The following is a 24689-nucleotide window of genomic DNA, read 5'->3' on the forward strand; positions in this document are numbered from 1 at the left end:
TTTTGGAGTTTAAAACTGAGTTAAATGCCAAAAATGGCAATTCCTGGAACAGCCACTTGAGGCACACTCCACCTTGCCGTGTTAAAATACCCAATTATCAAAAACAGTTTTGATTTCTAAAGCTATGTTTATATTTTGTCTCTTTCTTTTTTTTTTTTTTTAAATAACTCGTCTGTTCAAACTGCTGTAACACTGAAAATCTGACCCACAGATGGGTGCCAACATTACTAGCCAAGTATTGCTGTCAACTAGACTTCATTTGAATTAGTTATGTTGCTTTTTGGAGTGTTTTAATACAAATATCTTAAATATCTTACACTTCTGTATCAATTACCACAAGTATGCTGTAATCTCAAACCCTTCTGTAACCCTGCGCTGTAACCTGCATCTCTCTAGGAATACAAGAGGCTCTACATCAGTTGTTCACATAAATATGAATTAGCGTAGTGGAAGCAGAAGCTAAACATATTCTTCAGTGTCTAACCTTCTAACTAGACTAACTAATCATACAACTAACTACATTTCAACATGAGAGAATATTCCTTATTTGTTTTTAGGTTTTCTTGAATCCCTGGCCTGTGTGGCTGCACAGCAAGGCTTTTATTATGCCTGCTTAATGCAGTAAATGTGCAGTAATGCAGACCTGCTTGAGTTAAAAATATCCCCCTTTAAAAGGCTCGTTTTCAGCCTTGAGCAAAAACATGCTGAGTGAGAAAAGGCGATTTTGTTAACGTGGCAGGGGAATGTTTGAAATCACTGACCTATTACTAAGTCCCTCCCGTCCACCAGGCCTGCCGACACCAGCTCCTGAGACACACCATCTGCTGTGTCTGAAAAGTCAGAGCATGAGACGACGACTGTGACAGGTGGAACAACACAACAGAGTTTAATAAAAGCAAATATTAAACAGAACACGACCGCGGCTTAATAATTTTCAAAACACTCACGCTCTTCCTGCTTAAACAAACAAACAAACCAAAAAAAGCACCTTCTGTTCTCAGCACTTTACATTCTAAATGAGCTCGTTTGTGCTTTGTTGCACCCATGTGCTTTACTAGCTGCAATGACAAAAAGCCAATTTACCAAATACAGCTCATGCAATTTGTTAAACTGTCGGTTTTCCTACTGATTATGCACAAATGTGACACCCCGAACAGTCAACTCTTTGCCTCAGGACATTTTGTATACTGCTTTGTGACAGCCACACTTACCTCTCCCTGGCATGAACTCAAAGCGGATGTCATTTAGCTCCTTCTTTGAATTTCTGAAGGGATGATGGAAAGAAAGAATGCAAATGAGAGGCGCAAAGTTTACCGAAAGGTAAAAATACAATGAGAAATGAGTCAAACATACCTTAACCTTAATACCAAACTAATGGGAGCCTGAACATCCCCTGAGGCAGCTGAAATCTGTGGAAACAGAAGGAAAAATCTTACTAAAATTGCACTTTCACACTATATTTTGATACCTTCAAGAAAGATGAGCAAACTACCTCTTTACAAAAAAAATGATAGGTAAACATGTAGCATTTAAATAAAAGCTTATGATGGGAAGTATTAGTTAGGGAGACTAGCCTGAGGGGGAACAGCAGCAGCAGGTACTCCTGGTGGGGGAGATGCAGCCTGGGCAGTAGATTGAGCGGTGGCTGGTGTGGGCTGCAGCGGAACTTGACCTGCAGCCTGAGGTAGTTCAGCCAGACCTGCGGCCATAGGCTGGAGATGACTACTTAAAGGCTCAGGAGTCTGGAAAACCTAAAGGGAAAATTGGTTGATTGACTTTTTTGGTCTGTATATTAAGATAGTCGCTGACTTTGGTGATGTTTGACTATTATTAAAGGAAGATTATGAGGTTTTAGTTTTAGTTTAAAGTCAAAATGTTAACACCCACTAGACATACTCAAACTGGCTACAAAGATTTGTCACTCTCAGGATGATTTCATGCCAAAACTTTTGATGATCTCAAACCTTTGTGTCATATACAGGTCAATACTGGAATTTGAAACTTATCCGATTAAAATTCGGCCACTACCCCGCTTTTAGGCGGCCCTCTCGTGCACCCCTGGATCACTCTCTGGAAGCCCCTTATTAACACACCCACATCCACTGTGTCACGACGGCGACCCTATGAATTTCATTTTCAAGAAAACTTACATGAAGCCAAATCTGGCGAGTCTATAGTGTAGTGAGTAATGGTTGTCCTGATGTGGCCAAAACCAGCCATCCATTTCCTTCCACTTATCCATATTCAGGATCACGGGACCTATCCCAGCTGTCTTAGGGCAAAGTTTAAATCACTTGTGCAAAATGTTCGTCCCTCAGACGCCTCAGAAGATAATGAGAAAAATCCACTGACAGTATGACCTAGTGTGATAACGCCCTTGAGCTTGGAATCTGCAGAGTATCCCACCGAAAACTGCTGGTTGATCTGATTTGTAGGTGAAAGCCCAACTCTCACCTCCAGGGATAAGCTTTGACGGGAAACTGAGTCAGATTAATGTGCTGGATGTTGAAGCTTGTGGTCTGTGCAACTGAACAGGACTCTGCAAGCAATCCAAATAAAGCAGGACTCCCAAGATGACTACAGTGAAGGCAATGGTTTCCAAATTGAAGTCTTTGCAACCCACCTCACACATACCCAGAAAACTCATTTTCTTCACCTCGTCTGTTGTAATCTGTCAAATACCTTGTGAATGCTTTGTGCTAATGTTACGTCCCTCTGCAGCCTCTAATCTGCTCAGTGTGTTCAGCTGGTGCTAATTGGCCACACCTAATCAGGTGTGGATAAAAGCATACCTGAGGCAAGCTTCCCAGGGAGCTCACTAGTCTTTGCCTTGGTGGCACCAGCCATTTTAGACAACCTGATAGTCCATTTTAAGATAAAGCCTCTTTTCACCTACACGCTGGTATTCGTCTCCTTTTTTATGTTGCGGCTTTTGAGCCGGGTCGTAACATAAGTGGGGGCTCGTCCGGGATTGTTGAAAAGGGAGTTTTGAGTTGGAATTGGTTTTTGATTATCTGGGGGTTTTTTTTCACCTTTAGAGATTCAACTTCCCAGTTTAGTTAGGTGAGTGTCCAGCTGAGCTTCGTTTTAAGTTCTTCCTTCGGGCACTCTTTTGTTATTTTGCCTTTTTTATTTTCGGAGTAATCCTGGGCGGGGATTAGTTCCCTGTTGGGGGTAGGCAATTCAGGGCTCCGGTCGCTGAAGTTCTGCCTTTAAAGTTGCCTCGAGCCCAGCACGCTCCAGAAGATAGGTAGGTAAAGGTTGTTGTGCTTAGGAACTGGGTAAGTTGTATTTGTTAATATGTGTGTGTGGCAAGAGGTAAGTTGGTCAGTTAAAGTAAGTTGTGTAGTTTTCTGTTAATTGTTCAGTAGTCGCTGAGTGAGTTGGCAGACGGGTGTCGTAGTGTCTTAATTAGGGTGTGTTTGCTAAGCCTTCTCCGGCCCCCAAAATGGCTGATGAAGCCATCAGTGCACAGGTGTCTAGAAGCTCGTTTGTAAGCAATAACATCCACCTGGTTCCCGTTTTCTGTGAATCCAGTGTTGAGAGCTTCTTCAGTGTGTTTGAAAGCATAGCAACTGCATTACAGTGGCCTGAAGACGTGTGGGGGGTGATGTTGCTGTGTAAATTCACAGGTAAGGCTCAGCAAGCTTGCTCTGGTCTGTCTAGGCTGGACAGCCTAGTTTATGAAAAGATCAAAAGTGCCGTCCTCCAAGCCTATGAACTTGTGCCTGAGGCCTATAGGCAGAACTTTCGAGGTTTGGAGTTGGCACAGGGTCAGTCCTACCTTGACTTTGCTCGGGAGAAGGCAAAGCTTTTTGGTAGGTGGTGCTCTGCAAGCCAGGTTAACAGTTTGGGGTCGTTACGTGAGCTCATGCTTGTGGAGGATTTTAAAAACTCTGTTCCTGAGTGTATTGCTCTTTATTTAAGTGAACAGAGGGTTTCCACTTTACAGCAGGCTGCCATACTGGCCGATGAGTTTACCCCAACTCATAAAACAAATGCTGTAGAATGTGACATCCCTTCTCACTACAATACATCTTGGAGAGCTAGGAGGGAGCCAGCTAACGAGGCTGAAAAAGTGGTGGTTTCAAGTTCCAAAGCAAAACTGTGTTTCTTCTGCCACAAGCCTGGCCATGTGGTTGCTGGTTGTGTGAAACTTAAGCGGAAAGCGTATCGAAAGGGAAGAAGGCCTGATTTGAAAACAGTCACTCATGGTTCTCAAACTAACAAGGTTGTCAGGCCCAGCAAAGGACCACACTTGGGGCATAGTTGTGTAAGGGGCTCCTGTGGTCAGTGTAAGGGGTCAATTAACCCTGAGCTGCCGCTGGTTGACCATTTCTCCGGTCCTCAAAATGATTTGCGGGGAGAAAGTTCATGTTTAAAACCACCACTCAGACCTGCACCCCTTGCTAACAATCATGTCTGTGTTCCAGTAAAGCCTGCTAGCTGCCTGCTGGGTTCTCCACATGTGATGGTTTGAAGCCCTGGCTATCACATGGGACACTCTTTCAAGGGTCTGGGGCCACTCTCTAGCAATGTTGTGAACCCACTGAGATGGGATTGGCAGCTGCCGCAGGAAATGCCTAACCGTTGCTATGGGGTTTGGTAGGTGGAAAGCCTGCAATTTGTTGATGCGACGGTTACGGACTTGATTAGTTGTTTTGGTTATCGTAATTTGACAAACCATGGGTTTGTATTTATGGGAGGGGGTGTTACGGCCCTAGCAGGGCCTCTCTCCTCCTGAAGGTGCCTGTGTGGGCGTGTCACACTACCTCTTCTGCCTGAGGTGCCACCTTTCCCTTTTACACAGCTGACTCACGTCAGTAATTAAGGAGATTTAAGCCCAGGGAAAGGTGAGCTCTGGGCCAGAGTGCCATTAGTGTGGTTTTCAGCTAGTGAGCTGCGTGTCTGTGTTTGCAGCTTGTGAGCTGCACTCTTTTTGACTTTCTTGACGAACATTTGAGTTTCGTTTGTTTTCTTAAATGGTGATAGCGGCTTGTCAGTCTCTTTTAGTTGAGCTATTTTAATAAAACTCTTTAATTTAACCCTTTTGCCTCCTTGACTCCTTTTTCTGACCCGGTCACTTTTGTTACTTCCCCCTCCCTGCCTAGACCCCTCAGGGGAACGTAACAGCTAACATGATACAGTGAATATCCTTAAAAAGCTTGTCTTTCTCTTCTTTCTGAAACCGTTAGAATTGTGTCTCCGGCACAAATGGTAACAGAGTTACGGTCATTTAAAGAGTCTGTAAAATGGTTAAACTCACCTCCGAATTCTGTGATCCCTCCTTCACTCTTGGTGACTGTTAAAAATAGACAAAAGAAAGCAACAGTCAGGATGACAACTTCATCAAGATGGAGTTAAATTAATTAAAAAGAATAAAAGCACACATGGATGCAAATAATCACACTGGAAGCAAAAGAAGTAAACTCATTAAAAAGGCTCACTCGTTTACTTTCCTCCTTTGTGTCCGCACAGTTAATTATAACTTTCTTAAGATATCATTAGACTGGGAAAAGCAATAACCAGTGCTAACAATACTTGCTAATTGTGGCTGATGCTAAAAGGGCTGATTTATCTGGTTTCAGTAAGCAGAACTTCTAACAGCAACAGTGACTACACTGAAGGAGAGGGTGGGTTCAAATTTTAGTCAGGCAAGGTTTTGGGAATGAGTTGTAGGACTTTTAATCCCATCTCAGACATACTGAAAACAGCCTTTTCTGTTTTCTAGGTAAGCTAACAGAAACCCATCAACCTCCCTCCTATCACACAGAATTTTTAACTCCTTGCACTCAGTATCCTTCCTCAGTTTGACGCTTGTCGTCTTTCGTCTACTTCCATTAGGGGTTGCCACATCTGCCTCCATCTCACCCTATCCCTAGCATCTTCCTCCGTCACACCAAGCTTCTGCATGTCCTCTTTCACTACATCCTGTAATCTTATGTCGTCTTCCTCTTTTCGAAAACCAATGCAATGTCCAGCATATCCACTATCCCTCCTCTGCACACATCAAACCATCTCAGCCTTGCCTCTCCAACTTCTCATCTCAACCTGAGCCATCCCTCTGATGTACTAATTTCTAATTCTGCCCATCCCGGTTGCTCCCAGCTCTGCCCCCTGTCTTTTTGTCAGTGCTACTGCCTCCAAATCACATATCATAGCAGGTCTCACTACCATCTTGTAAACCTTCCCTTTCACTCTTGCTGTCTGTCTGTCTGTCACAAATCACCCGTGACACTCGTCTCTTGTTGATCCCAGGTATTCTCTCTCTGTTCCTTGCAGCTTCACTGACTCCTTCTCATTCACACACGTATTCTGTCTCACTTCTATTGACTCCTCAAGTCTGACACTGAAGAGTGGATTTGATTTTCCCCGTCACTCCTTATTAAACCTAGAAACTGCCGTTTTGCCTGAACCAGACAAACAAAAAACTTTCAGTCCACTCAGTGGAGCAGAGTGATTTAAAGTCTGGATTCGGGCAAGTTTGTCCACACTTTGCTATCTCGGTTTGTATTACAGCTACACCCAGCAATAAATTAATTTGTACCTGTGTTATCCACAGAAATCCTCTCAGCTTAATTTCCCAGAAAGATTACATCATCACTATAAACCTCATGAAATTAAACTGAAACATGACTGAGGTATAAACGAGTGGTAACATATTTCACAGTTATATTTTTTAGTGTTTGCAAAGCAGAGAAGCGGAATAAGTTAATTTAAAAAAAACGTTTTTAAAAGTCAAACTGCATACCTGTGAATAATAAAGGGGAAAACCTCATATTTAATCCAACTCCAAAAAATATGTGGCAATAAACAAAAGCCTTGCAGACCAAATGAAGACAAACAGACTTCACTGGGAGGACATGATAAGGACTGGACTGATGCCAGAAATCACATTTGCTCTGTGTTCGGACTCACACAAAGCCACTCTGCACAGCACAAACAATCTTTAATTACATCGCTGTGGAGAGGAGTTTTTCAGGTTGGTATTAAAAATATGCAGAGTTTAAATAACTGACCCCCAATTCATGGAGTCTGTAGATATAACGAGCTTTAGAGCTTTAGAGCCAGTGAAAGTTCAGTTTGCCATCAAGCAGCCAATTACAAAGCAGCGAGAAAGGAGTAGACACTGTTTTATTCCCTTGATGGTTATTAGTGCACTTAATGATCGTTTTCACGGCTAATAAGTTACCTGCCTTGTTTTAATTAAATGTGATTTGGTCAGTAGAAATTACAAAAGAAAGTTACTTTAAAAAGACAGATTAAAAATACAGATGGCTTCCAGGAATAGTAACTCTCACGCCTTTGATTTAAATAATGCTCTCCAAAAGCAAAGCGCTACTGATATTCTGAATCCAATTAAAATCTAACACTTCTGTGAGAGCTACAGTTGGTTTCCTCCCCTGTGAAATATATATCTTTTTCCCCTGTTTAAAGACAGACCTGCAATCCTGACTAATAGATTCTGATGAGAATGACTTGTGGGTCAAATTCTACAAACATATGATCTACAGCACGTCCAGATTTCAGCTCAGAAACAAAGCAGTAAAGTTTTCCTGCAGTCTGCTAATTACTGGTGTAAAGTTACAGAAAGCTAAAAACAAACCAAGCATTATCTCAAGGATAACAGCTTATTTATGTGCAGATTTGTTTTTCTATTCAAACGAGACCTGCTAATCGGTTTCATCACAGCTCTAAAGATAAACTTTATAATCCAGCTTTTTTTCCCCTCATCAGGCTTAACCCAGCTAACATGTGAGAGTCCTTCCTTGTTAGGGGAATGCCATCTGTATTAGGGTGGCAAGTGAACAACCCTGGGTGCAGGCAGCTCGAGAGGGTAGGAGAAGCGCACTTGTCGCCTGGGGGCACTAACAGGCTTCACCTGCTGCTCCTTGGCCATCAGACAGAACACACACACACACACACACACACACACATATAGGTGAGACACATGGACAAACATGCTACTGCACAGAATGACAATTTAAACAGAGCACAGTGATCAAAGGACACAACACAACACGTGGACTACAGCTAAAGTGTTAATATGTGCATGTGAGGGGAAAAAAAAAAGGAGGAAGTTCCATTTACCCGTATGGCTGCAGCAGCTGCTTTGCCTTCTTCGCTCTCTTCATCGAGCTCGTCATCGCTCCATTCCCATTCGCCGTCCTCTGTTTTATGCAGCCGACCGCTGGAGCCTGGCACTCGACGTACCTGATGCATTCACATGTAACACATCTGAGCTGATCTTCATAGCAGTAGAGAAGCGGGTTTAAAGCTTTGCTGCCTTACCCTTTTTGACCTCTCCGTTATTGTCGGCGCCCTCTGAAGCAACTTCTCGTGTAAATACTCGTGTGTCTGCCAGGAGAGAAAGAAACCATCATCAACATTTGTATTTATTCAAACATGTTTGACGAGGACAAACGGAAGCTTATCATTGGTCGGTCTGACTTCTGGTCAAATTTAGGACTGAATTCAAAATCTTTCACACCCGTCTTAAAAACATGCAACACTTGGATCCAATGACCTTGTATACACTCACTGGTCAATTCATTAGGTACTCCAGAGGTATCACTAAGACAACTGTGCATTCAAAGCTGGGAAGTATCCACCGTCTTTCTGACATGGTTACAGACTGCACATGAAAGGGCAGTTACTTTACTTTAAACATGACAGCTTGACCTAGATTTGAATCATATATGCACACTTTATTAAGTACACCTCTTAAACTGCTTCTTGTCTTATTGAATCTACGCTGCAAAGAACTGAGTAAGTTTTGGTGGCAAAAGGAGATTCAACCGCCTACTAGTGCGGTGTAACATGGCACACGAGTCCACTGAGGTCATCAAAATAAGGGCCTCTAATTTTACATCGATGAGTTCAAGACTTCTACTGGGCAACGTTTTGCTGCCAAGTTATCAAAGTCTCACTCTGAGAGTCAAGTCAGTCTTTTTAAATCTCATACTAAGCCTCAATCAATAAGATGCCTTACTGATGACTGAAGTTACAGCACGTTTGTTAAGTATTCTTGTTTGCAAGATAACAACAAATAACATTTAACAAGATGAACAGAAAAGAAATTCATAAATGGCTGTTTAAAAGTAGTTCCTGCATGCTCAACAGCACACCAGCTATAAAAGACTGACAAAGTCTGCCCTCTTCTGTCCACTCACGGTACTGTAGTAATTACAGCGAACAGGGATCACAGCTAGAAAACCAACCAGGTTGTATTTGGGCTGTGTGACTTGCTGAGCCAGCATTCTGGTTGTTCCAGCTGCTTGGGTACTGAGCAGCCATACACTGGCGTTAGACCGCTTATCCCTGCCTTTGTTAGAAACATAACAATAATAAGAGTAAGGCTGCAATGATCTCAGCTTGGGTCAGACACACTGACAAGTTGAAAAAGTACACAAAGTGCACAAACTGTTATTGGTTTATTTTCATCTTGTGACTCATCAATTACACCCCCTGCTTCTATCAACTGAAAACTTTGCGAGCAACAAACAATCCATCCAGTCATGAACAGCACAGTCTGAGCTGAGGCCATTCACACACAAACACTAGAGCGGACACAGACCTTTACTCATCAACCGCCTCGAGAGCTGCCTGAAGCAGAGATGCTGCTGACTCACTGTGCAAAAGATTCGGTCTAAGTTGTGGAGGCAGCTCAAACACCTACCTTTGCCTTCTGAAAGAATTTATGCTTCAACAACTCTGATGATGTTGGCCTGAAAAAGAACAGCGACACTGAATTAGTTCTGTTAACCTGACTGATTCGGCTTTGCGGCTGCCAATAATAAATTTGTAAATGTTGTACAACTAGGTTTTTTATCTAGTGAAACAATGTCGCTGGAACAACAAGTCTGCTCAGTATGACTCCAGTAACAGGTTGCTTTGTTTCACATGTAAATCCGCTCTACTCAGTGTAAACTGACAGACTGTAAATCAATTTTGTAATTACCGCAGATGAGCAAAAATTGCATTTGATTAAAAAAGAAATGTATACAAGTAAATTATAATAAAAGCACCTTTTCTCAGGGTCTTTCTGTAGACACAGTGAGATCATCTTCCTGAAGGATTTGCCGTATTTCTTTACCATCTCCTTATCTGTGATGCCGGTCTCCAGACTTGGAGGGTCATTCTGCAGTGTCAGCATTAAGACCTAAAAGACACGAGAAAGACTTTGACTCACGTCTATTCATCGTTACGGTAAAATAGTAATAATCTAGCTTGTTAGGCATATTAAACTGTACCTTCATCGGTGGGTATTTGTGATAAGGTGCAGCTCCTGAAGCGAGCTCAATGGCCGTGATCCCAAAACTCCAAATATCTGCTTTGAAATCATAACCCCTCACCTGTTCAAGAAAGACACAGTGATTTACAACTTTGTACCGCATCACCTCATTCAAGTCAAAAGATACATCAGACTCCTCACTAGCTCCAGCTAGTTAGAAAAAAAAATAAAAAAAAAATAAAATAAAATAAAATGCAAGATAAGACTGTTTAATAATAATAATAATAATAATAATAATAATAATAATAATAATAATAATAATAATAATCTGCTAGTTTAATTCCTCCTGCCTTACTGGTGATGGTGCAGCAGAATGGCAGATTTCTAAAACGGTCTAAAATTAGGTCAAAACAAAAATATCTGCTTTGCAATTGGCCGTTTGTGCCTCCAAGAAACTCGGCTACTTCCTTCCTAGACGAGGACTGACCTGCTCCATGACCTCTGGGGCCATCCAGCATGGCGTTCCCACGAAAGTCTTGCGCACTTTATTTCGAGTGATGTCACCTCCCGTGGCTAGAAAGGCACTGACGCCAAAGTCTGAATGAAAAGAAAGTGAGACAAACAGACAAATAGCCCAAAGCAGCGAGTCAATAATGTTATTGTCGAGAGAGCGCGTTTCCCTCCACAGACTGCAGCTCATGTGCATAAATACACCGAGAAACATTCAGATGTCGAACGGGGGAGCAATAAATGAGGCTGCGGCACATTAACTCCAATCACTAATGACAGCAGAGGAAAGGCGCTGTTGCCTTCTGGGTAAATACCTGCAATCTGCACTGAACCATCATCCCCGAGGAGAATGTTTCCAGCCTTAAGATCTCTGCGAAGACAAGACAAGAATTTGTATATGAAACGAACATTTCTCACACAGCTGTCACATCAAAAATGCAAAGACATTTAAAGTCTGAATAATTTGAGTATTGAGGAATTCTTTCAGTTCAAAAGCACTTACAATTTGTAGGAGGCATCATCAAGCAACTAGCTCTTATAATTTTAGCACCATTTCTTTTGTTGAGAGACTTCATTACAGACACAGTCTGTGGTTAATTTGTTCATCCCTGCTCAGCCTCCCCTGGTGGCGATAAGAGGATTCAGCAGGGACGGCTGCCTGACTGCCTGTCTGCCACACAGAACGAATACTGCCACCTCACCAGCCAGACACAGAGTTGTCATAGCAACAGAGATAATGACGAAGGGTCAAGCGAAAGGCGAGGATATAAAAAAAATAAATAAAAATAAATAAAGGATAGCAGCAGTGTCACTGAGGACCACAGCTAGTGCTCTGTGCTGTCCAGCCTCTCAGGAAATCAATGTACATTTTAACACTGTAACACTAAAAGCTCACAGAATGCCAAGTACAGATTACTACACCCGAAAGATTTGCTTTCCAGAAATCACCCCAAGACTGCACTTTAAATTGCATCGGCAAGCAGACAAACGATTCAAAGGAGACAGAATCGGAGTCACGGAGCAGTTTATGTTGCTACCAGATGGAGGCAGTGCAGTAAAAAGCCTGGAAATCGAATGCTGTAGGATCCAGCCTGCAAACTAAAATGCATCTGAATGAATGTAAAAATAGAATAGGCTTCAGAGCACAGTGTTTGAGATGAGAATGACACAGCTTCCAAGAAACAAAGGCTCTCTTCACCACTTAATTAGGAATATAATTCAATCCAGAAAGACTGTAAAAGAACAAGCCAAATACCAAATATGTGGAGGGGAAAATGCTGCAGAGAGAAATGTGGTGTTTGCACAGATTCTTATGATTCTTGATGAAAGATAGTCAGACAACACGAGTGCTGAAGCACGTTTACACCTTTAGATTTTCCGATTTGTCCAGAGGTTCCAGTTTATCAAAAACTACTCAAGGAACTAGAGAAGGCAGTTTGGCTTCAGGCCTTTTCTCCTGCAGCTACAAGCTCGGTGCACAGTTTTACCCAAGAAAGCATGCATAAGGGAGCCAAGAGTTTGTAGGCCACGCTTTAGATTTTTGGTTCAAATGCTGATGAATACTTGAGTGTAGAGGCCACTTTCAGTGAGAGTGCTTCACTGAAAACACCACACAGCCAAAAGATGTTGTAGTGACAGGGAGTGGGTAAATGCTGAGTACCAGAGGGAAGGAAGGCAGCGAACGTGACAATATTAGGACATTAGGAATGTTAAAGATGGGGATCCCTACTTCAGGGCTAAATGACTTTATGGATTAAACAGCTCTCGAGAAGCAGGCTGGGATACTAAGCATGCTGGTTGCACCAATGTCTTCTCTAAGCTACAGCTGAGGCAGAAAGAGCTGATTGTGCTCAATACTTTAATGTGAATTTATATCTAGGGGAGCCCAATTATGTAACAGTCACTGTAGGGACACAGATGCAGAGGAACAGAAAGGGTGGATGAGAAGTGAACATGACAGCGTTTGCTACTGGCTTTGAGACAGACTGTTAGAAATGTCTTCTGTCATACAAGTGTCTGAGCTCGTGGTTCTCCAGCTTGTCCCGCTGTCACTTCGCCGCCCTGACATAACAGCTCGGTGACATCAGGTCACAGTATCTCATAGTTCCCCGCACTTGTTACTTTTTCTTAGACGACCATTTTTACTTCAGAAATTAGGATAGGAATATTTTACGTCTGATAGTTAGATGTTGCTATTTAAAACAGGACTGGAAAGGTGGTGCTGAGTGGACCAACTAAGCTAAAAGGAAGGTTTGGAGGTATCCTCAGATTACCTCTCCTCATTTGCACAGTCACCGTCTTTCTCTGAAGGTCCAGTCGTGTCTTTTCATGCTTGTGATTCAGCATTTATTCTAGCCATCTTAGTAGGTTCTTTTTAGTATTAAAGTCTAAGCCTAAGAGTGTACAGCCAGTAGTTTGGGCACAATAGTCTTCTGAGCAAAATACAAACACTGGTAAGCTAACATGTTCACAGCTACAAGTCAAATATGTTGGTGCTAGCAATGCTGACTGTTGCATTGGCATGCTACATTTGCTAATCTGAGTTAAAAAACAGACTACAGCTAAAGCAGACAGGACTGACCTAAGAAGCAAAACAGAGGTGTTTAGTTCAAAAACTATATTTGTACTTCCTTATATTAAAATAAGGTGGGTTTTTAAGCAGTTTTTTTTTTTAAATGGTTCTTTCCACGTGACATTAAATTATATGTAGCCATTAACGTCGCCTAACTGTTTTGACATTTCACTGGACATTAAAATTTCAACCTGCTGGAGGCAACAAGGGAAAAAAGTTATCAGGATTCAAAATTGGAGGATTGGAAAATTTTAAAGAAGTACTTGAGGGCCGCAAGAAGTTGCAATCTGAGTCATTATGTCCCAGTGAATCAAACTCGTCTGCATTGTGTCTCTTTACAACAGGGGACTCGACTCAATAAAACCAGGTGGCAACCAGTTATTACATAAAAACAAGGGCAACCATGCCTTGCCATGCAATGTCATTTTGCAGAATTTTTGAATTTGTCTTAAATCTGTGAGGTTCTGGTTGAATGTAAGGAGTTAATGTGGATTTCTCTGCATGCAGACAACAACAAATTTGCAATTTATCATAGTTAATCACAAACAGATTGCATGTAATTTCCCAATTTCAACACATTCAACTGCAAATTAAGAGCAGATTGAGTCAGTGTTAGTGCCAGTTTATCGCAGTATTGATGCACCAAAGTCACTTTGAAGACAACAACTGACCGTTACTGATCGCAGACCTGGTCCCTGTCTTCAAAGCAACAATTTCAAAAGGCAAGGAGACTGCACGTTTATTACACATGATTGCAATAATTTAGCTCTCCAACCACTAACCACTGTTTTTCCTTGTGTGACTGTAATATTATACAGCTGCTTAGGTATTTCAAACAGGGGAAAAAATGAAACAAAAAAAACACTGTTGATGTATTGATACCAATGGACAAATACTCTTTGTTTCTCAAAACAGCTTCTTTTCAAGGTACATCAGTCCTAACTTTAATGCTTCTTTTATAAAGAAACCGTAATGTTAGCAATGATTCTCTCATGTCCTCAGAGTGACTTCAGCATCTACATTTCCATATATGACATCATCATCACCACTGCAGTCGTGACATGCTCCTGTTCAGCGTGTTGAAATTGACCGAAAACAAATAATCCCTCGAAAATAATTTTGTATGAGGATTTTCACTTATAACACGCTCTGCTGTGAAAGAAAAACACGTGAAGCTCTCCATCATTCACAAAGCGTGATGAAGACGATCTAATTGAACCTCCTGCATTCATTCAGGAATTGTGTAGGCTGTGGTTCACTGCAGTAGATTGTGATGCTCTGAGAAAAGGGGCTGCAGAGTGTGGCCAGTCATTAAGATTCACAGGAAAGGAAAAGGAGGAGGAGGAGGAGAGAGGAGCTGGTGACACAATGCACCATGCAAGTTCAAAGAAATACTGGAGCAGATATGGGGTGGGGGGAGTAAATTTAAAGAGAAAAAAAAATGAACTCTTAGAGTTATCGAGACATATGTTCAGTAGAGTGTTTCGCCCCCTTATATGCAGTGTAACCAAATTCTAAAATGTTTCCAGAATTTAAAAGGTGTTATCTGAGCAAAAGATACTAAATGGTGAACAAGATACATGTGGTGTTTTCACATTTATGACCTGCTGAAATTATAGCCGGGCAATAGTCAGGTGGGAACAGCCATGGTATGAAACTGTCAAGAAGATTTATCATTCTCATCTGGCAGACTGTGCACCTTGCATCTCCACCAGGTCACCTCCTATGACATTACATCCCGGTGCCAGGCACACAGTGGCCCTAACAGGGCAGTAAAAAGAAGGTTTATTAGGTGCCTTGTGGGTCTTCTGCAGATTTTTCCATCCTCCCCTCTTTCCAGAATACCATCATCCCAACAAAATGATTTTTCTTCTGCATCCACTTTAATTGCCGTTTCCATATCCCTGAATTTCACATTGTATTTGAAATCAAACCAGAGACCACCATGACTTGATCATACCCAAACCACGCAGTGAGTCATTTGCTCGGCAAAGCCCTCTCATGTACCTCATTAGTGAAGTTTAAGAGATGCGTAACACCAAGAGCTCACCACAACAGTAAGATCGCTGCTGCCCAGGAGGCTTTAGCTACTGAACTCCAACAAATCAACTTGGAAAAAAGTCAAGCACAAGTTTTATTCTTCTCTTATGTGTTTGGTGACTGAATGCTGTTAAAATTAGAGGACAAGTGTCACCTTTGAATCAGGGACTTTTCAGACTGCTGTGAATGAGAAGGTGAAGCAATTCACCGTCTTGTGATAAATGTCTCCGCTTCAGCCCACAGCTCAGGTCGTAAGACTCTAATTGCTTTCCTGCAGTCCTGGCCTGCATGGAACGTATCATGTGACACTTTCTGTTTTCCCCTCCTGTCTCATAAAGCCTCAGCCCCTTGACTCTTTCCTCACCCCTGCCCCGAGGCTCCGACTCATATGATCCAGCTTACACGGGGTGAAAACAGGGCCGTATGTGGATATTTACATCAGCAAGCGCTCGTCAACTCGTCACCCTTTACTCTCTTCACGTCAAGAACTTTCAACGCTGGAGTTACGTTACATTTTCATTCTCACAAATCACACCTTGCAGTCCAGGGCTGGAGTGACGTGGAGGATTAACGATCTAGTCGCGATTCTATATTGTCTCCTTCCAACAGACACCAGTAAAAAAGGCAAAAACATTTTCCCCTCTCTGGCACTGACTGATAACCCTGTCAGATTATGCTGAAAGTTGACACTTGCATCCTGCAGCAGAGGCACCGCTGCGGTGGAGTTTTCTTTTAATTAACACATTAATTTAAACAGTGTTTATTGTAAGTCCTTTTACCTCCATCTGTAGTTTCTATATGACAGAGTATTTTTCTAATTAGCAGCTTAATGAGCTGATGATATCATTGTCTATTAGTTCAGCTACACAGCTGTGGACAATACATTCCTCATCCGAGCTCATGGTCGAACAAGCCTCTCTCCGTTTCTCATTGGCATTCTACTCTGATTACTGCTGAGCACTTATCCATGGCAAAAAGCTATGCATTATTTACGCACGTAGCCTGACCAAGGCTAAGCGAATGCCGGTGGGAGAACAGAGGAGTGTGAATAAGTGAGCAATGAATATTACATACGTAGGAAATATTATGGTGGCTTAGAGTTCATTATAACAGCCTGAGTGCAGGGACTTAGCTAGGTCTTGAACTGGCTTAAAGGGGAGCTTTTGGTATTTCCTGTGGCATGCAAATCTGTCATTGACACATTTAACTTGCATATTCATAGAGAAACTCTTTATCATCATTAGCCTGTGAAAGCTGTGAGTCTGCTTTCAGATGCTTTTCAGCACCTATTAAAAACACAGTGATTACGCCTTCACAGTTTTTAAACTAAGATGATACATCTAAATTGAACAGACTGATTTTCATTCACAATCATTCTTAAGTGGTAAGCCACAAAGCAATCATTGCTGCTTCCCCCCCCCCATTTGTTGCATCCCACTGGTGAAGTATTGCCACGTCACAATATACATAACAATGACCCTGACCTTCAGAAGTGAATGTGTCCATTACTAGTGCGCAGTCAAATGCCTCATCTGATGACTAATCTGATACAAACCACTAACATATCATTTTCTTAAAACAAAATCAAGCAAGTTCAAAATGATTCTTTATCTTAAAGCACTGGACCTTATTGTAGCATATCTGTTTATCCTGTGGGAAAGAAACCATTTCAACTCATATGCCATACTTAGAAAACTTTCTCCTGATTGGCTGCCCCTCAAAACAGAAGGTTCAACCAGCAGGTGGCTGCAACCTTTAACAAACTATTTAATCAATGTAGATATAAATATATTTTTTTATATTTATATCTGTATTTATATCAGTTGGTGGCTATTAATTTAACTATTTGAGTATGAGCCACTGGAATCTGTAGCATGTGTCATTTTCATGGCAGTGTCCGATTTACAAAGGCTGGAGCTGGGCAAGCTGTGATGTCACCAGCTTTTTCTGGTTCTTTATTCATGCCCCTTGTGGATAAACCTCTGGTCTTTGATGGAAGATCGATGGGAAGACTAGCATGCTCTGAGATCAGTTACCATCTGCGTGTTTATGGAAACAGAACTAGCATTTGCAAGTTTAAGTTTTCTCTTCCTAGCTACCTCAGACAGTGCAGTGTACAAAGACTCTGAACAGCCCATTAGCTTGGAAATCCATGATGATGGAGAAGGGGCATAAACTTGTGCCACTTGTGGTTTAAAAAACAAAAACAAAGCACGAGGATAGCAGGCTCTAGCAATATTGTTATATTATGAGAAATGACTTCATTGAGTTCAATTACCAGATTTGCACAACCTTAATTTTTTTTTATTAATATTTTTAACCCCCTTAATCATCTCACACAAAATTCAGCTATGGCCGTTTAAAATTTTATTAATATACTTTAAGTCAAAGTTTAGGCCTGTTTTTTTATTACGTTTGTTTTTCTGTTTCTTTAAGAAACTTAAACCAGAACAGCTCTACTACACATGTGTGATTGATATAGTCCATTATAAAAACCTTTAATGAGCCCAGTAAGAGCAGCCATTACCATGGCTTTTAAGGAAAGACGTCTGAGCTTGATTTATGTATTCATTAATATTAAGGACTAATAATTAAATCTGCATGTCAAAAACATCAAGTTTTGGTGGCCTACCATAAATTTATACAGGAATCTCTTCTATGCAGACAGCATGATGTGATTTAATGTTGCAGTTACACACATATTCACACATATGCTTCAATACAAATACAAACTGCCCAGCATAAAAACATAATGTCCTAGGGTAGCAAAGCAGGCATATTATTAGCATGACACTATTAGCGACAGAGGAGAGAATATCAGGGGCTGCGTTTCTGCTCAATAAACCCTCAAGCACAACAGGCCTGGTTACCTGTGGATCTGTCCGTTCTTGTGTAGGTACTCCAGGCCCTCAAGAACATCTCTCAACACTGTGGCTATGCTGGCCTCATCCAGGACGCCGGTCTTGTGCTCCCCTCGTGAGATGATATGCTTGATCACATCCAGCACTGAGCCTGGAAAGCAAAAACATTGCAACTCTTCATTTTACTTTACTGCTAACAATCAGTTTTCAACAATGTTCAGACTGGTCAGAAAAATCGTTTCTCGTTGTAAATGATGATCCAGAGTCACCGCAGGCCAGCGTGTACCATTTGTTAAGTCTACTCCAAACCAAATCCTTTTTATGAAAACACATACTTCCTCATGGATTGGCAGACATTCAGTCAAGATAACTCAAAGTATAATCTTACATTGTTTGGACAAATTAGATTTTGGGGTACACAAGGATCTTTCTCCCGGCTCCAGTAAAACTGATTTAATTAAAGGAAAAAACAAATCATTCAGCTTTGTTAAAATAGAGCACTTTAACCATAAACAGCTCCATGACCTTTTAATTTGGCAATGGCAAAACAAACAATAGATGGGGAAATGGAGGGAGACTGGAACAAGCCAGAACATTAATAACCAAAGGGTAAGCCCAACCTTTAGAAGAATCCCTACTGTGCTAGGATTTTTAAGATCAAATAAGAAAACAGCAGCTACGCTTGAATTTCTGATGAAAGTGTAAAGTATCACATTATAACTTTAACTATTTATTGCCATAGCACAGTCATACTTTGTACAACAGTACAACTAAATACGGCCCCACATTGGTGCTGGAAAAAAGGCCAGCAAATCACAATAAGTAAACACCATATGTACAGCATGTGCAGAAAATATGCAGAGAATATTTTCAGAGATGCAAGTAATTACGGAACATTTCAAGATCAATTTCAGCACAGCTCAGTGATTTGAGTCTTGATTATTGATCTTATATGAAAGGGGACAAAACTAAGCACAACCTGACGTGAATGCATTGGAAATGGATCAAAATCCACATGGGGGGGGGGATATGTCATCATTTGAGGGTACGAGTCAAACAGTTGTTTTTGTCTTCAGTGAATGGAGAACCAGAGTAGCTGTGTTAACTGACCTGCCCTGATTAGAGCAAAAAAGACAGGTCACTGTGTCTCCAACTGCTTTGCTCCTGTTACATAAAAGAGTGCTATAACTGACTGCTGTCAGTATACAAGCTCCTTTGTGCAGCTTTCCACAAAATAAAAAAAGAAAAAACACACAAAAAAACCCAAATACCTCTCTGAAAAGAGGTCGAGTTATTTGCATTCTGTGTGACAGAAAATTGGGCGACACTGGTGAGTGGTAACAAAGCAGAGAAGCGAAAAGAAAGCCACTTGCCTGACAACCTTTATTGTGCTGCAGCGAGACACAAACGTCACACAGCCACACTGTGCATCTGTCCCTGCAACTCTAAAACAGAAGCTGGAAAAAGGTCCCTTTAAGGTCTGGCGACGGCTCATGACAATTCCAGGTTAAATTGATTGTGTTTTAACAAACAATGCCAGACTAGAGGTGCAAAGATATTTATTTGCTCAATCATTTCAGGATGTCTTCGCCTGCGGCACTTAGTTGAGCACTCGCTGCATTACCCCAGAGGAGCCGAGGATGATGGGCCACCTGAGACTAGACAGTGTTATTACAGAGTCATACACAGAGAGACAGAAAGGCAGAGGAAGAGGGGAGCGAGGGAGAGGCGATGAGTTCAACGGGTTTATCGCGCAGTGACGGTGCAAAGCAGAAAATGTGATTCAGCGCTGAGGGAATGAAACAACGAAAATTCAAGGAAAAAAAACACATGAGGATCGGCAGGAAATGCATCCTAGATGTGTGTTTGAGTGTGAAATAATAGGTGTGTACGTGAGCATGTGAAGGAGTGAACTGGGAGAGTAAAAGAAGAGTGCAGCTTCTCTGATGTGACGGCTCTTTGAAGCTCATTGAGAAAAGGCAGCCGGTTTGATTTTTTCTCCCCTCCTTCGTATATAGTTTCCTTCCTCTTGCAGAGCTTCTGCTCAGTCTGTTTTCCATCTCCATATGTGAAATGGCTCGATGGAGGAGAGAAGGAAAGAGGTGACAGCTGACAATGAGGGAAGCTTTACGGAAAAGGAGGCTAGGTGAACAGAGCCAAATCCAAATCAGGGGTTATGTAGTCCAAATGAGCTAGCAGATGAATAATAGGATGATTATGAAGCTAATGTGGCAGACCTTACAGGCTTTTTACGCAAGAGAATTTGAAAAGTCATGACTCCACTTGATCTTTATACTATTAAATAAAAGCATCACTTTATTATAAGGCAATGTAGTATTTCACTTTCTTGCCAAGAGGTAGATCAAAAGATCATTACTAAAAGTCTTTATTTCAGAACACACACCGACCAGAACCTCTAAAGTCCACTAACAGGGCTGTTGAGGCTCAGTAGGTAGAGTGGGAGGGTCTACCAATCCAAAGGATCAATTCCCCAGTCTGCTTGTTGAAGTATTCCTGGGCAAGCTGGTTACCCCCTGTGCGAATGTGTGTGCAAATGTTAGACAAAGCACTTAAGTATTTAAAAAAGCACTTGTATGAGGATGAGTGCATTTGATTGGGCTGTAGTAAAAAAGTGCTTTGAGTGCAGTTACAGTAGAAAAGCAATTTATAAGTAGCGGTCCATTTACTTCAGCTGATCTAATTTATTTGTTAAAGATGTCAAATATCAATAATCTCCTATGGTACCTGATGGTTTTTTACAGAGGAAAGAAAAACCACCACATACATTCAAAACAATACTTGACAGGTGGTTGGATGATTGTACGAGTTCTCTATCACTCCATACAGTGGGCTAACTTTAAACTGATCGGTTGCAAGGGCCTCGAGCACCGTCTGTGCGACTGTCCGTGCTGATCGCATCTCTTTAGGCAACTGTTGCTGTTTTTGTAAAGAAAACTTGCACCTTAAAAAAGATTCTTGCAGGAAAGCACGTTCACAGAACTGCTTGGCAAGTGACTGGACAAACCAGCTATTATATCTCACTTATAACATGCTCAGAGCTGCATGTTTCAGGTGTTGGCCAGTAGTTTCTCATGGAACACTGCTTGGTGAGTAACTGACTGCTTGGCTACAAGTGAATAGCTTGAAATCTGGAGAGATTGAATCTCTTGTGATTGTGATCTCATGAATTGTGCAAGAATCCCACTGCCTGGCAAGGCTGCTGACAAGTCTCTTTTAAACTAAAGTGGCCCGAGGAAAAGGTCCCGCAAGTGCAAACACACACAGCATGATGCAGGCTTTGGAGGATTACTAAATGCCAGCCTTGTCAGCCTCTTTCAGATTCATCTGATTGAACTCTTCATGCCTCATTAGGTTGTTTTAGCAAACTGACAATGACTGACAGGTTAACAGTCCAAAGGTTCATTCTGCATGGGAAAGACACCTGATAGGTTAGAAATCCAGAGGACGAGTTCTTACAAATCACATGGAATAAATTAAGCCTTCACAGTGGAGTGCACTGTGGAGAATATAAACACTGCAAAAATAATTATTTCAATTACATTCATGCACATTTTTAGTGACTAAGCGGCAGCACTTTTCCATTTCTCTGCTTTATCTATGAACGTCACCTTTGCAGACTATTCTTATGATCAGAGCAGGAACTTTGAGATCTAGAGAGGATGAGAGAGTAAAAAAGGGGGAGGAGGGGTATGGGGAAGTGAGAGCTGTTGCCAACTGTGCTAAAGGCCAATGGGGAAAGCCAAGTAAAGTTGGAGGAAGAAAGTGACGACAGCATATGGGAGGGGTTGCAGCAAGGCAAGGGTGGTGTAAAAATATGGTTACTGGTTCAGACTGAAAGAAGCCTGTCAGAAACCTTTAATAAGATGCAAAATTTTAGGAGGGTTGGATTTCATAGTCTTCTCTACGTGAACCTGGAGACGCCTCGAAAAGCTCCCCATCAGCTTTTAGCAGCAGCTGAGGACCACACTACGATCTGAGAAATCCACCGGCTCCGAACTCGGCAGAGCTTTTTCATGTGCTGAATTCAATCATATCTGCTGTCAGCCGGGCTCTACTTTGGGTGGCAGTGCATTGAGCTCAGCAGCAGCGCAGGTACAGTTGGCCGGGAAAAGTTGCCGTTTGATCTGGAAACGCATTCCTTTTCTTGCTTTGGCACGACTCACTCCATCCCTGTGGGTTTCCGAAGATGTATCTTCGTTGAGAGTTGAGTCAGTGACAGCTTAAGCGACGCTGTAATGAAACAGTCCTTCACATGTCACATTCAGAACAGGAATTTCCTGAAAAACTATGCCTGCAGCGCACCTACTTTGAAACTCAACTCTGCAAGTTAAGCCTTGAATGGGAGAGTCAGATAAGAGATCCGTCCCGTGTTAGGGTTAGACCTCAAATACATTAAAGGGAACATTAAATCTACAACACTGTGGCACATATACTAAAGAAGCATCATCACCAACTTACTACTTATCAAAAGGTGGCTAACAGCGTGCCACTCTTATCCCAGTAGCACATGCTAGTCCTCAGGCGTGTTGCCAGTTAGGAGTAGAAAACCCCTAAATGGCACTTGAACATGCCAAGTCAGACACTTGGCATTCAAAAGGTTCTAAAGGTTTCTAAGAACTGACTTCAATTTACAAACTACTTTTAGTGATCTAATTTTTTCTGCTTCTGTGCTCGTTGCCTTTTACATTCTCCAAATCACCGTCTATGATCTCGACGACTTACTGAGATTAGTGTCCACTTCAACAGGTCTCTTATAGTTTCCAGTACCCTTTTCCCATACACAGATTTTCCAAAGGCATTCAGTCCCAGATGTTCTGCATTTTCATTTTCACCTACCTAAGAGACACACATGAATAAAGTTAAGCTAACCAGCTAGGCCCAGCTCTTTCTGGTTTAAGTTATTGCCTTATTGGCCAAGCTCCTATCAAAGAGGTCCTCAATATTATTCAGCTGCTTGTTCAGACAGCATCCTCTCCTGTAGTCAGACAAACTTTAGTGTCTGTTAATGTGGTCGGGCACTAGTACGGACAGCCAGGCAGCACTAATCAGAAACTGCACAGGTGGAGAACTGGTTCATGGGCTCTGCTGCCTGACGCTGCAGAGAACAAAAACTATAATCACCACCTGCAGTCCAAGAAGGGGACCGTGGAGTTTGTCAGCAGGATAAGAGACTCACTTGAGAGGCTGATTACATTTGTCTGTATTATCAGTCTCACACCATTATAATTCTAACTGTAAGATAGTTAAAGTAACCAAGTTATTCCATAGCTAAAAGTACCCTCAGTTTAGAGTTCCTTTTGTGTTAGTCAACATAAACAATAGTCAGAAATCATCTTATTCTTAATGTTATAGTTTCAGAAAACATAAATTATGTCTGAAAGTGTGAATAGGTGCTGCAGTATGTAAAACAACATTTTTCTCTACTAGCAATGACACCTGACGAACTTGACTTTTTAGCCAAAAACTGTTTAAAATGTCTTTAAAAAAATATCCAAAACATGTCCAGTGTTTATCTTCCAGAAGCATAAGAAAGAAATCAGGGTGGAGCTGTAGGGTGGAGGGTTTCTTACGCTCCATCAAGCCACAGCAGCTGCAGACAGAAGCTTGCCTTCCTCTGGGCTGGTATGCTCTGCCTGTGGAGTGATGGTCTATACACTTGACCTCATTTCAGGTCCGTCTCCATGGCAGACGTCGCCATGGCCATCATTTAATTACTCTGCACAATAAAACCCAACATCAAGGCCTTCTGTTAAACTGGGATAAGGGGAACGAGAGAGCCCATCTTGAGTGGTGTCTGCTCCTGCTGTGAAGCTGGCCGTTTGCTTAAGCGTCGCTTGGCGGGCACAGTGCTCTGGGCACAGCTGCAAGACGGCTGCCAAGGGACTCCTGACTCGAGTATCTGAGTGCGCCAAGCACGCCACCTGGGCACTATCCGTTACAGTGGGACGCTGTTTACACAGGGGGACTGGAGTACCAAGGGAGTGTAAATGTTTAGTATGTTAGTGTGTTTGTGTACATTTGTGCTTGAACAGCTAAGTGTTTGAGATGGAAAGCAGGTTGAAGAGGCAGATGAGTGGTCTCTGCATCACTGTAAACAAATCACCATCACTCTCATTACTCTCATAGATGACAAAAGTTTGGCAGAAAACACATTTCTCTGGATGCCTTTTCTGTCTCTGCAAGGTCCAAGGTAAAATCTCGACTACCTCACAGCCCTGATGGAAAAGCCCAAATACATGTTGTTGATGAAATTAAACCTGAACAATATAATCAGTTCCAGATGTAACAGTTGTATTCTGAGGTTTTCTTCTTCCATGGTGGCCTCCTCTTCACGCTCCTCTCACTAGTTAATTGCAGCACTGCCACATGGATGCCATGACGCCAGCCTGTGGGTTGTTATTACCTCTGCTCTGTCATTAGCTCCAGCACTGTACTGAATTAAAGCCCGGAA

The 24689-nt window shown here is 42.0% G+C and overlaps 1 protein-coding gene across 1 annotated transcript in view; it reads right to left on the minus strand.

Moving 5' to 3' along the window:
- Positions 1 to 24689, minus strand: part of oxsr1b (oxidative stress responsive kinase 1b) — a 43889-nt gene that overhangs the window by 3637 nt on the left and 15563 nt on the right. Inside the window, exons 4-16 of the mRNA XM_082545742.1 lie at positions 18227 to 18368; positions 11059 to 11114; positions 10722 to 10831; positions 10254 to 10355; positions 10029 to 10162; positions 9680 to 9728; positions 8293 to 8358; positions 8092 to 8214; positions 5267 to 5302; positions 1575 to 1751; positions 1354 to 1409; positions 1212 to 1264; positions 762 to 830 (exon numbers count right to left, since the gene is read on the minus strand). Coding sequence (XP_082401868.1) covers positions 762 to 830; positions 1212 to 1264; positions 1354 to 1409; positions 1575 to 1751; positions 5267 to 5302; positions 8092 to 8214; positions 8293 to 8358; positions 9680 to 9728; positions 10029 to 10162; positions 10254 to 10355; positions 10722 to 10831; positions 11059 to 11114; positions 18227 to 18368 — 1173 coding nt within the window. The remainder of the gene's footprint in view (positions 1 to 761; positions 831 to 1211; positions 1265 to 1353; positions 1410 to 1574; positions 1752 to 5266; positions 5303 to 8091; positions 8215 to 8292; positions 8359 to 9679; positions 9729 to 10028; positions 10163 to 10253; positions 10356 to 10721; positions 10832 to 11058; positions 11115 to 18226; positions 18369 to 24689) is intronic.

Source organism: Aulonocara stuartgranti, assembly GCF_965226115.1.
Source record: "Aulonocara stuartgranti genome assembly, chromosome: 9".
In the NCBI taxonomy this organism is placed as follows: domain Eukaryota; kingdom Metazoa; phylum Chordata; class Actinopteri; order Cichliformes; family Cichlidae; genus Aulonocara; species Aulonocara stuartgranti.